At 52.4% G+C, this 13,260-nt stretch overlaps 1 protein-coding gene across 1 annotated transcript; it reads right to left on the bottom strand.

Moving 5' to 3' along the window:
- Window positions 1-1,384: 1,384 nt before the first annotated feature.
- Window positions 1,385-10,354, bottom strand: NAGK (N-acetylglucosamine kinase). The gene is made up of 10 exons (XM_059943027.1): window positions 10,237-10,354; window positions 8,380-8,464; window positions 8,126-8,224; window positions 7,157-7,298; window positions 6,233-6,343; window positions 5,417-5,529; window positions 4,032-4,119; window positions 2,947-3,044; window positions 2,370-2,448; window positions 1,385-1,701 (listed from the first exon to the last, which is right to left on the bottom strand). The coding sequence occupies exons 1-10, from the start codon at window positions 10,263-10,265 to the stop codon at window positions 1,511-1,513; spliced, it is 1,035 nt and encodes a 344-aa protein (XP_059799010.1). The 5' UTR covers window positions 10,266-10,354; the 3' UTR covers window positions 1,385-1,510.
- Window positions 10,355-13,260: the final 2,906 nt, after the last annotated feature.

The following is a 13,260-nucleotide window of genomic DNA, read 5'->3' on the forward strand; positions in this document are numbered from 1 at the left end:
CCGAAATACTGCTTGATCCTGGTCCTGAGATCATGTGAAAAGACTTCTCCAAAGTTCACCACTCATCAGGAAGTGTTATTAGGACTGAGATGGAGCAAAGGCACTCTGCTGTGGCCCTGACTCCTTGCAAGCTTTTTAGCTGATGATGTACTGGTGACTTGCTGAGAGCTGACCCCAGTGGTCTGGACCATACCTAGATGTGAAGAGGGCTGGCTGTCCCTTCAGAAGGGACTTGTCTTGAGTTCTTATTGTTGTGTTGAGCTAGAGTTGATGGGACAAGAGCCGCTACCGTTGTGTTCTAGACAGTGAAATAAGTGTCATCCGACTTGGGAAACAAGTATTCAAGACCCCGTTGAGAGCCTAATCAGAGCTCCAAAATTATTGGGTAGAGCTCCCTCAAGTGCAGATCCTGGACCTCTGCACCAGAAATTACCCAGGGTATTTGGTAGAAATGAAAATTCCCCATCTCATCTCATCCTTGACCTACTGAATCAGACACCTTATGGAAGGGGGAAAAAATAGAAACCTGAGTTTAAAACAAGCTCGTGAATAACTGATGCACAGCAGTTTGAGAACTGCTGCTTAGGACATGATCCGTGCCTCTAACAGCTTACACTCCAGACACCTGGAGAGGCAGCCACTGTGGATCAAGACTCTGGCTTCAGTCTTCGCCAAGCAGCACGGGCAGAACAGGAAGCTCTGGGCTTGTCTTGACCAATCAAACTGCAGTATCCAGAGGACAGGAAATCATGTCTGCCCCTCACTGATGTTCATCATTCCCGCTGCCACACAACAAAGTGTCATCCTGTAACCAGAGCCAGGCCAGCAGTCACCAGGAACAGGCAGGCCACCTAGTTGTGTCTAGCTGGCCTTCTTGGATCTCAGCCATCCTCACAACTTCTTAAGAACTCATTCATGCAGAACAACTGCAGAATGTGCTGTTTACCTGTAAGTACCAAATCCAGTGAGGTAAAAATTCTCCCAGATTAGAATTGTCCCCTGTCCCCTAAATCCTACTGGGACTATCAAGAGAGGGTGAGATATATCTAAGGTTATTGCTGGTGATGTTTTCCATGGACAACACTTAGTTCCACTAAAAATGGTCAGGCAGTGATCTTGACCCTTACCTTTGACTGGAGAAAACTGAGATCACAGGTTAACTGGCAGCCACATGGCATAAGTATCTAACGTGGTGGGCAGGGGCAGCACACAGGTTATCTGCCTAACCGTGTGGCGAGCAGACTGCAGACCACAGGCCAAGCATCTGGGGGTGGGGCTTTAAACCCTGGGCTAAGACCATCTCTGAGCCCTCTGGGATACCTGCTGGCAGGTGAGCTGAGGATGTACACAGCAAACGTGCTTGATAACACAGTCCAACTGGGGAGTGGGTAAAGTGCGTTTATTTTCTTCTATATGTTTCTTTTTTTAAAAAAAAGAAAAGGAAAAGCCTCCTGCCTTCCAGCACCCAATGTCCACTGGGCTTGGAGGGGGTGGAGCCAGGGCCAGCCCCCTAGGAGAAGGTGTAGGAGTAGAAGGCAATGGCATTGACGCTGTAGTCCATGGGGAGGAGGTGCCCGATGTGCCTGGCCCCTAGGCTGGCCCCGCCCAGGGCAGAGGAGTGCCGTAGCTTCAACAGGGTGAAGCTGGAGAAGGAGTTCTGAGCCTGGATCTCTCTGCCCTGGGTCAGCGCCAAAAGGAAACCTGGAGGAAAGAACGTAGAGGATGGAGGTGAGAGACCAGGGAGAAGGTGGGGACAGAGGGAGGGAAAGAAGAGGCCCAGGCCCTGAGGCATCCTGTGGAGGTCCCACATGCCAAATCCCTAACAGATGGTTGCACCAGGATGCGTGAGTCCAGTAACGGCTGTGGGGCGCTGGAGCCCGAGGCCCCCAGCCCCCGATGCCTCCCGGGGGTTCCTAGGTAGCATCAGGGATCCTGGAGCTACTTCAGAGTATCTAATGGAAACCACACCGCCACCTGAAACAAGCTGCAAGGTTGCAGAAGGCACATTTCTTTCCTTCTAGCTAGGATTATGGTGACTGGGATGTCACCACATGCTGGTCAGAAGCTCCAATTTCAAGTTAGATTTGTCTTTAATTTTTAAAAGGTGGTGCCTATTTAATAATAAATAATAAATCCTTTGGAAGAGAATGTCTTTCTAAGAGTTCAAGGAAGCTGGATGGAACACTGTAAAAGGGCTCCCTGGAAGAGTGAAGGTTGAGGGTCTTGGTCTGAGACATCAGTGGCCTGTCCAGGCCTCAGGGCCCAGGTCCCAAGTCCTCCCCAGGGCAGGCTGTTTTCCCAGGCCACCCCCTTTCCAGCCCCATCTCTTGCCCTTGCCTGTCTCAACCTGTCCCCCACCCTATACTCACCTTCCTTCAGCAGCTCCCAGCTCTTCCACACAGAGCCCACACACAGGATGGGGAGGCCAATCTCCCCCTGGAACAAGACCTGGAGGAGAGCAGAAACGGATATTGGGGGCAAGCCAGCCTCTCCAGTGCCAGAGGGGCAGTTCCTTAAGACTAGCCCGACCTATCCCAGTCACTCTCCCTCTAGCTGAGAACCAGAAGGTGGACTCAAAAGGAAAAAAAAGGGAGAAAAAGAGATTCATAAAGGCAAGGTAGAGAACAGAAAGGAAAAAAGAGTTAAGCAGCAACACAGAGGAAGAAAAGAGAAGGGAGGGAAATGGACAGAAGCAGGACTGAAAGAAAGGGGACAGCACATACACCACAGTAAACCAATTTGCTATATATAAACACAGATGAGGGAAGGCACCGACCCAAAGAACTTTTTTGTGTTACAGACTTCCTGCAGAGTTTTTCTCATACCCTAAGTTCCTTTAAAATCGTATCCAGTTTACACAGTTTGGTGGGACAGTCTCATTCCAATGGGGAAGGGCCGAGTGTGGCCCAGCAGATCCCCAGCCTCCATTTCCCCCCTTCAACTCACCGGGTCAATCTCAGGCAACACTGCTACAATGTGTCTGCCCAGCATCTCCCCAGCCTTCCTGAAGATGTAGCGGGAAAGGGGATCTCCCTGCTGAGCACCTGCGGTAGGGAGGAAGGAATGGAGCGGGTGAACACCCAGGGAGGCTCTGGTCCTCAGTTACTCTCCTTCTCTCTCTGTCGCGGGGCAGCAACAGTGCGAGTACGATGGCTAGCAGAGGTCTCAATCAGGAACAGACGCTCACCTCACGGCGTGGGGGTAAGCCAGCCTCCAGAGCTGCCTCTCGTCCTTACCCACCGGCCCCCACCAGCTACTTCCACCCTAGGAAGGGTGTCCTGGACTGAGGTGGCTCACTCCAGGCACTCAGGAAGGGCAGCCCCGCTGGGGAAAACACTGGCACCTGGTCTGTACTCCAACTTACACTGAGTTATTCAGTCTGTCCCCGAAGGTCTCTCTGCTCTGGGGACCCAGGACCCTACTTGAACAGCTGGCTGGTACTCCTCTCGGGGCCGCCCACCCCCCTCCAACAGCCTGCTGTTAGTCAGCCCAGCCCCTTCCTAGCTCTGCTCTGAAAGGGCCTCAGACCAGCAGGATCTAAGAGGGCCCTACAATGCCCTGAGGCTTCAGGAATCCAAATTAAGGGAGCATGGACCGTACACTGGGGCAAGAGCAACGTGCAGACAAACAAGCCCTATGGTCCAGCTTCTCCTGATACCCAACCAAATATGCCTAACCTCTCCGTGATTCCCTAGTCCTCTGGGTATCACTCGTTAAAAAAGAAAGTTATAGATCTGCCCAAAGGATAACTGCTTCATAAATTTCTCAGAAATAGACATACAGCCTGCACAAGCCATGAGAGCTGTCAAGAAGAGAAACAGGTAATATAAAACGACTGTCAGTACAACCCGCGGGTTCTTCTGTCTCCACCTGAAGGCCCACCAGGACCAAGGCCCACGGCGGCAGAAAACTGACGGCACTTGGTCAAAGGGAAATTGGCTTCCAATCCTCATCTGAACCCTACTCCACCCTCCAATTAGGGAGGTCTTTGCAGAACAAAGTCAGATAAAACCCTACCCCATCTCCAGTACCTTCTGCAACTTTCCGGCAAAACCCAGCAAATCTGCATTTATCAAAGTCCCTATACAGGTGGGTGAGGATTCCTAGCCGATCTGGCACCTGAGAGACAGAGAAAGGGCACAAGATAGTCATCAGAAGCAAAGGAAAATTCCCAGTTTGCCCACCCAGTCGGCCTTCCTGATGTCTCTACTGTTTGAAAAGCTGGAATAATATTTGTTTAAGCTCTAGACTGCAAGGAATTGAGACTTCTCATTTGAGAAAAGTTATCTGTTTTCGCCAGCATGGCCTCTACTGCTCTTTAGAGGTCAGCCTGGACGCAGCACAGAGCACAGATCTGCGCTCACCAAAGAGTCCTCTGCAGTTCCTGGAGGTGCTCTTGAAAAGATTTCTTTGGTCGAAGGAATCTAACCACTACTGCTCATTGCCCCTCTCCCCTAAGAGTCACAATGCAGACCACAGGCTCTGAGAAGTCAAAATTGATTTGTTTCTCCCACACTTATTTCACCACATAAAGTGAATCTTCTACCTCAACTACCTTACACACCTGTAACGCCTTTGAAGGTCCCGAGGAACCAGAGATTCCCTAGAATAACGTTACTAAAATGGAAGAGGGGGTGGGGGACTAAAATCTGAGCATCTGTGGCAACGTATTAAGCATGTCATACATACTTTTAATCTTTAAAGCATGTCATTTAATCTTTCTAATGTCTTAATAATAATGACTAAACAATGAGAGGGAGCAGTAGACATATTAGTGGTGTTCAGAACCAATCTGCTGAGTCAGCTCGCCCAAGTGGCCCTCAGCCAGAGAGATGTCTCTCAAAGAAACTTACTTGCCTTCTCCTCTCTCAGCCTCCACCTCTGGTGCAGCTAAAGGCAGCTGTTTCCTAACCCACTTCAAATGAGCACAGCCCCAGACAAGGAGGGCAGTCAATCCCTGATGCCCTGGGTGGGAAGCTGTACCCTCCCAAGAACTCTCCCTGCCCCTCTTTAACAGGCTCTCCTCCCTGACCCATACAGCCAGAGGCAGCGCACTGTCCAACATACCTGTTCAGACTTCACCTGCTGTCCCTGTGTCCGTGTGCACTGTCTCCTGATCTCACCCTGCACCTCTCACTTCAGCCTAAATGGCATCTGCCTTCACCTCGCCGCAGAGTCTAGCTGCCCAAGGATGAAGTCTAGCCTGTCCCCAACCTACCCTCTCCTCATGCGGGGAATGCAGGCCCACCTCATTCTGAATCTGGTCCTCACAGACGACTTCTCCATCCTCCAGCTCTGACAAACAATTCACCCTGACATCCCCGGGCCCACCCAGTCCCTCTCCTGAATTCACTCCTGCTCGGTCTCCCACTGCCCTATCCCAGGTGTGCATGTGTACCAGGGGCAAGGGAAGTACCTGGAAATAGTTGAACATGGCCTGTTTGACATAGCCAATGTCATGAGGAGCCGCCTCTAGGTTGTCGATGGAGTCAAACACTATTTTCACTGCTTGGTGTGCAATCCAGTAGGCTGCAGAGAGCAGAAAGGGCTAAGAAGATGGGGCAATCTCCCCGAGTTCACAGGGAAGGAAACTCAGACCTAGACAGGGTTGAGTATTACAGAGAATTAGGTGCCCCAATTCCCAGCCTGGGGTCCTCTAATTAAACCATATCTGACTGATCCACGTAAGGGCAAGGTGGAGGGGGAAAGACTGAACAGGTGAAGCTGTGTCACATCAGCTCCCATCCCCACATAAAGACCAGGTCAGTCAGCTGCCACCCAAACCACTAGAGTCACTGCCAGGAGCTGGACCCTAAGGGCCCTTATGAAAATGTCCACCTGCTACCTATAAAGAGGTGATGGCGGGAGGAGCTTCTATACCCCCTTCCCACTAGCAGACTGGTACAGCATTTCCTGACATCTATGGCCTTAACCTTCACAGTGTCAATTCCCTCCTAAGGACTCCAAAAGTCAACACCGGTAGGCAACGGCTATTATGCTGAGGCATGAATCTGAGTCCCGGGTGCAAATCACTGCTGAAGAGCACGGCCAGCCACTAGTCCAGCATTTGCATCTCTAGATCTCTTAGTCATTATCTTGGACTCAGATTCAGGCGCTCTCCCCAGAGAGCCCCAGGGGGTCAGCAGGCGGAGGGGAGGGGAGAGGAAGGTGGGGAGCTGCAGGAAGTGAACGGTCCAGGACCCTGAGCCAGGCCCAGTCGGCGTGAGCTCACCTGAGCCCTCGTCTCCCATCATGTGGCCCCAGCCACCGCAGCCGCTCTCAGAGCCATCGGGGTTGATAAGCCTGCAGTTGGAACCTGTCCCAGAGATGAGCACGATCCCACCTGGGGAAAGGGCACAGGAGGCTCAGTGCTGCCGAGGGCCTGCACAGAGCACACAGCTTCTGACTGAGGAAAGAAAGGACAGAAACCAGCCCCAAGCAAAGGGATCACCACCCCGTTTTGTAGAGAAAACCAAGCCCAGCTAGTTTCCTGCCTGAAGGTGGAGGGCCTGGGTCTCAGAGAAACTCCAATCACATAGTGCCCTTCTCTAGGGAACAGAGAGGCACACGAGTCTGTGTCTCCTTGCCCAGCCAGCCTTCAAGTGACTACCTGCTTTACTGAGTCCCTACCATGTGCCAGGGATTGTGTCAGACCCTATTCACACAGTGATCCTCATTCAGCACCCTAAACCACCTTATGAATACAATTACCCCCATTGTATAGATAAGGAAATTCAAACTCAGAGCGTTCCATAACTTCTCCAAGATGGTATAGCTGGCAAAACAGGAGCTGAGATTCAAATGCGAATCTCACGATACCATCACTTTTTGTACTCCCGTCACAGAGTTCCTCCCATTGTCTTTTCAGCACTTGCTGCTTTCTCCAGCCAGCTTCATCACTGCACCGCCCAGGGGCTCCCTCCTCTGCAACGGAGCCTTACGTTTGACTCCTTTCTTGCTTCCCATCAAGACACCCTTCCTGCCCTCCCTCCTTCTGTCCAGTCCCTGCTCTGGCAAACTTCAGCTAATGAAGGGAGTAGGGGCCGTGATGAAGGCTGCCTCCCAGGTATTTACTAGTCAAGTTCTGCCAGCTAAATCTAAGGGGCTTCCCCAAGAAAACCAGTTCTCAACCTCACCCCTCCCTCCACCTCCTCACCATCCGGCGTAGCTGTGGCGATGGAGCCGGCGGCGTCAGTGGTGATTAAGTAGCTTTCACTCAGGTAGGGAAATCGGTCCCTCAGCTCCTCCATCAGGATCCTCACCGCGTCCTCCTGATCCCCACCGCTCAGGGATAGGCCCTAGGCCACGCGGGAGGTGAACGAGCAAGCAGGGCCCCAGACCCAGCTCCTTTCTCAACCCCCTCCCCTCCTAATGTCTGCTCCCTGCTTTCTACCACTGGGCATACCCTGCTCATGCAGCCCCAGTCCACCTTCCGCCACACACAGTGCCTCATCGAAGGCTGCGGCTGCAAGAAGAACCTGGACTGAGCCCTGACAAGACGAGGGATTCAACAATGCCAGGTCAGGAGCTGGGGAGGACAACAGTGCCCTTAACAGAAAAATCAGGCAGAGGAGCAAGTCAAGGAGAGATAAGCTTGGTTCGGAATGCATGGGGCTTGGCTGTGTCTGCAGGACGTCTCACTGAGGATACGTCCAGGAAGTAGCCGGAGCTACGGCAACTTGGGAGAAAGCTCTGAGCCAGGAATAACAGGTAACATTTAATCAGCCCTTATGGGTCAGGCTCTGTGCAAACCACTTTGGGATGTATCATGCCATTTTACCATCCCAGCAACTCTGAGGTAGCTACTGTTACCCGCATTTTCCAAACGAGGAAACTGAGGCTTTGAGCAGATAAGTAACCTGCTTAGGGTCACACAGCACAGATGCTGAGTGACAAAGCTGGGATTCAAACCGAGGTCTCATGGCTCTCCAAAGCCCTGTGCTCTTCCAATCCTTGTGGCTTGTAGGTGACAGTGCAGCCACAAGAGTGGATGTGATCAGGTGAGTTTCTAGACCAGAGACTAAGCCCTCAAGGCCTTTCCCTTTGCAGTCATCGGACTCATCTAGTTCAAACTCGCTGTCTCAGTGTTGCTGTGACCTAATTCCCAAACTCTACCCAGACTCACCAGGCTTCGTAGAGGAACAAGAGGATCCACCCCTGCTTTCCGTTTGGCCCTGTTCACCATCTCGTTGATCCTCTCCACACACTTGTCTGTCCCGATCAGCTGGCCCCAGTCAAGGGAAGGAGGAGTTACAAAGGCCTGCCTGACCTCTGTCGCCCCTACAGGCTGCCAAGTGAGCCCCCAGCCCCCACCTTAACAGGAGTTACACAGAATAAAACCACAGTCAAGCCCACTGGTCCCCTCAGTGTGGCCTTTACCCAGTGGTTTGTGCTGAGTCCATCCGCTTCTGCCAGGATCTGCCCATCCTCTGAGAGTAAAAGGACCTTGGATCGTGTGCCTCCCCTACAGAACACAAGGGGGCACTCAGTCTTGCTCAGAAAAACCTGCAGATACAGCTAAACTTGTGCAGTCCTTGTCATAGGCAGAGCCCAGAGTGAGGGGGACAGCTTCAGCAAGCCCAATCACCATTCCCAAACCCTCCTCTGTGGCTGGGTGTTTGCTGCGCTCTTGGACTTCCAAAACATAGTTCCTGCTCAGCTTCCCTTGGGGGTATCCTACTGATCCTGCAAGACCCTACTCATATATCACCTCGTCCTTGAAACCTCCGATGTGTGGCCCACCACTATAGCTCCATTAGTTCAGCCATGTCAGTGCCCCCATGGACTCCTCTGTATTAGACGTGTGTTAAGCTGTTTTCCTGTCTGCCTCTCACTAGACTACAAGTTCCACTGGGTCAAGCTCTGGATCATTTATTTACCCTCATGCCTGGCACAGGTAACACTCAGTAAACGTGACTAAAAAGAATGGCACGTCTCTCTGCTTCTCTCACAATAGCTAAAGGCTGCCTTTAGCAGCTCCAGCTGCCAAGATTTTCAAGACACCCTTGTGAGAAATGCTGGCCAGATGACAGTAAGAGTTAATACCTGCTTAAGCAACTAAATGGTCAAATGCTTATTACTGGGAGAAATGGTAGTTTGGAGGGAGGTCTGTGGTGGTGCGATGTATGTTTCTTTATTGATCAGTACTTTTAGGAATATCAGAAAAGGACACTGAAGACCTGCTGATCAAACTCAAAGATGACAAAAAGTTTCAAGGGGTAGTTAATGCATGAGGTGGCAGATTATCGTCCCAAAGAACCTCTTGACAAACTGGAAAAATGGGTCATATGTTACACGTGAATATAACAGGGATGAACGCAAATTTCTGTAGTTTTTTTTAAAAAACAGTGCAATAAGTACAGGGCAGGGGAGACCAATCATAACAATGCATGTGAAAAAAAAGACTTTGGGGTCCATTAGTCAGCAGTGAAATGTGACTGCCATTGAAGTAATGCAATCTCAGATTCAAAAGTAAGTGCCCTAGCCCACACCCTCTATTGTGCCCTGATTTGACACACCCAGATTCACAGAATGTTGACTGGCAGGGGACTTGGCGATCATTCGGTTCATCCCTCTTATCACTTCACACACGTTGTATCTGAAGCCCAGACAGGGCAAAACTCTTGCCCATAGTCACACCGAGGGGAAGAGCTATTACAAAAAGGCCTGCAGACAAGCTTCCGAACAGGAAATAAGCAAGAATAACAGAGGGTTGGCTCTAGAGTGAGTAGCCTGGAGTGCCGACAAGAATGGAGGGGTTTCAGCCTCCCCCAGCTTTAGGTCCCAGATACCTTCCGGCAAAGATCACTGTCCCGGATTCCACCACACTCCCGCTCCCCACCCCCAGTCCAGCAACTTCACACCTGACACCTGTTCTGCAAAACTCTCTCCGGAGTGGGAATGGAAAAAAGAAGCTTCTCCAGCGGAGCACTGCGGAGTGGGTCTTTCGTGGGAGAAAGGGCTGTGGTTCCGCCGCTAAACACAAAGGACCCCCCCCCGGGGTGTGGCCGTGGCACACAGTGCCTACAAAGCACACGACCGCGCGCGCAAGGGCACCGTCGCGCGGGCACACACTCCTCCACAAGACCCCACAGCCCAAAAAAGTAGCCGGACCCTGACTGAGGTGGGAGGTCACCAGCCTGCCGACCTGGCCACGGCCTTCCTTCCGCCCCGCCCTCGGGCCAGAGAGTGGCCCAGGCCGCCCCTTCCGGACTCCCTCCTCCGGACCGCACTCACCCCTCTACACCCCCATAGAGCGCGGCCATGCTCCTGCTACCGCCACCGCGGATCCCGCCGTTTGCTTCCCTCCTGTCGGCGATCCCTGCCCTCCAGCCCGCTGGGCACCGCCCCGCGTCACGTGAACGTCCGTGCGGTCCAGCCCACTCCCAGTGCGCGTGCGCGGGGCGTGGCACCGTGGCCCGCCCCCAGCCTCAGGGCTGCTGGTCTGGCTATGGCAGCGGGCTGGGTGAGTGCGGTCCTCAGCAACTCCTCCAGATCGCCTCCCCGCCTCCTGAGCCCTGCTTCTGGAGATGGATACGGGATCCCAAGCGGAGGAGCCAGGAAGGGGTGTTTGGGCCGGACCCCCTAGACCCGTTGCCCTGCTCTCCCCTCAGTGCCCGGAAGTTGCTGGCAGCTACGCCTCGCGCGTGCGCAGTGCGTGTGAGCCACGTAGACTGGGGGTGAAATAGGACAGTGAGGTACACCTGGCCAGACTCCCACTGGGGTGTGGGATCAGGGAGCTGCACGAAGCCAGGGGACCACTGGGAGTCTTAAAAAAATTGCATTGTTCGGGCTTCCCTGGTGGCGCAGTGGTTGAGAATCCGCCTGCCAATGCAGGAGACACGGGTTCGTGCCCTGGTCTGGGAGGATCCCACGTGCCGCAGAGCAACTGGGCCCGTGAGCCGCAATTACTGAGCCTGCGCGTCTGGAGCCTGTGCTCCGCAACAAGAGGGGCCGCGATAGTGAGAGGCCCGCGCACCGCGATGAAGAGTGGCCCCCGCTTGCCACAACTAGAGAAAGCCCTCGCACAGAAACGAAGACCCAACACAGCCATAAATAAATAAAAATAAAAATTATTTTAAAAAAAAAAATTGCATTGTTCAACCCAACACCTGCCTGGACCTGCCTGGCAATGGCAGAGTCACACCGTGGGCACACGAGCACCCACGCAGACTTTACACTGGACTTGTGTGAATATGTGTAAGCAGGAGTAACCAGAAGCAGGCTGGGAAAGGAGAAAGCTCCCCAGGCTGTCCTTGTAAGCCTAGAGATGAAAGAGTTCAGATTTCACCACTTTCCAAAGAAAGGTGGGTTCTTTGCGGAGGGTATTTGGGGGCTGTAGACTGCCAGGCAAACTAGCAGATACAGTTTGTGAAATAAAATTCATATTTTATGGCAAGACAAAAATTTAAACATAAAAAGTTTTATCTGCCCTTTGGCCTCCTCTCTCCCCCCTGTTGTGCATTGTGTATCTGCATTATGGATCGACCAAGCCTCCCCAAACTATTGCAGGAAGGGGGACCCCTTCCGGGGCCCGAGAGTGGGCTCTTGTCTAATGCTCAGAAATGAATTGTTCGAGGAGACACACGTGCTGACAAAGCAAGAGACTTTATTGGGAAGGGGCACCCAGGTGGAGAGCAGGAGGGTAAGGGAACCCAGGAGGGCTGCTCTGCCACGTGGCTTGTGGTCTCGGGTTTTATGGTGATGGGATTGGCTTCCAGGTTTTCTCTGGCCCATCATTCTGACTCAGGGTCCTTCGTGGTGGTGGACGCGTCACTCCTCCAAGATGGATTCCAGTGAGGAGGATTCTGGGAGGTTGGTAAGACATATGGACTGGAGTCTCTTTTTGACCTTTACCAAATTCTTTGGCTTGGTGGTGGCTTGTTAGTTCCATGTTCCTTACCAGGACCTCCTGCCATAAAACTACTTGTGCAAATGGTTACTGTGGAGCCTGGCCAGGGTGGGTGGTTTCGGTCAGTGGTTCCCCTAACAAAACCTCCATCGGCAGAATTACCTGCTTAATCATAAAGAGCAATGTTCTCCTAACATCGGTAAGACAACTCCTTAAAGATAACATTCCGGGGCTTCCCTGGTGGCGCAGTGGTTGAGAATCTGCCTGCCAATGCAGGGGACACGGGTTCGAGCCCTGGTCTGGGAAGATCCCACATGCCGTGGAGCAACTAAGCCCGTGAGCCACAACTACTGAGCCTGCGCATCTGGAGCCTGTGCTCCGCAATGGGAGAGGCCGCAACAGTGAGAGGCCCGCGCACCGCGATGAAGAGGGGCCCCCACTCGCCGCAAGTGGAGAAAGCCCTCGCAGAGAAACGAAGACCCAACACAGCCAAAAATAAATAAATAAATAAATAATTAAAAAAAAAAAAAAAAAAGATAACATTCCTTCTTGATAAGGGGTCACATGGCACTTAGATCTGGATTATGTAAACTGTCAATAATACATCATTTAATGTACAGCCATCTTTCTCAAAAAACTTGTATTACTGTGCTTTGACTTCTAACAGGTGGAACAGTGCTGAGAGTTTTCTGAGATGCTCTTCTTGGGTTATAATCCTCAAATTTGACTGGAATAAAACTTTCCATTTCTTTCTTAGATCAACTTTTACTTTTTTGTTGACAGGTTTTACAAGCCTTTTGTTGCCCTCCAGCCACCACTGCACTCTCCTTCCTTACACGGGGTCGTGACAGGGAAAGGGAGGACGAAGGGGGAAGATGCCAGGTCTGGGAGTCAAGCTGGGGCTCCTGCGTGCCTCTGCGGGCTCCTCTAGGCGGTTCTGGGCCCGTAAAGGGCAGCAACTCGTGCTAGAAGGACAGTCAGCTGCCCTTGGTGTCTCTTTGGGAACATCAGTCTAGGGAGGGGTCCTTCGCAGGGCCATTCTCAAGCTGGCTTGTCCCCACTCCCCACCCCCATCTACCTGCCCAATAAAAATTAGTTAAGATCTATGTAGTACTTTATAGTTTTCAAAACTCTTTTGAGGGCTTCCCTGGTGGTGCAGTGGTTGAGAATCCGCCTGCCAATGCAGGGGACACGGGTTCGAGCCCTGGTCTGGGAAGATCCCACATGCCGCGGAGCAACTGGGCCCGTGAGCCACAACTACTGAGCCTGCGCGTCTGGAGCCTATGCTCTACAACAAGAGAGGCCGCGACAGTGAGAGGCCCGCGCACCGCGATGAAGAGTGGCCCCCGCTTGCCGCAACTAGAGAAAGCCCTCACACAGAAACGAAGCCCCAACACAGCCAAAATTAA

Source organism: Balaenoptera ricei, chromosome 13 (assembly GCF_028023285.1).
Source record: "Balaenoptera ricei isolate mBalRic1 chromosome 13, mBalRic1.hap2, whole genome shotgun sequence".
NCBI lineage: Eukaryota > Metazoa > Chordata > Mammalia > Artiodactyla > Balaenopteridae > Balaenoptera > Balaenoptera ricei.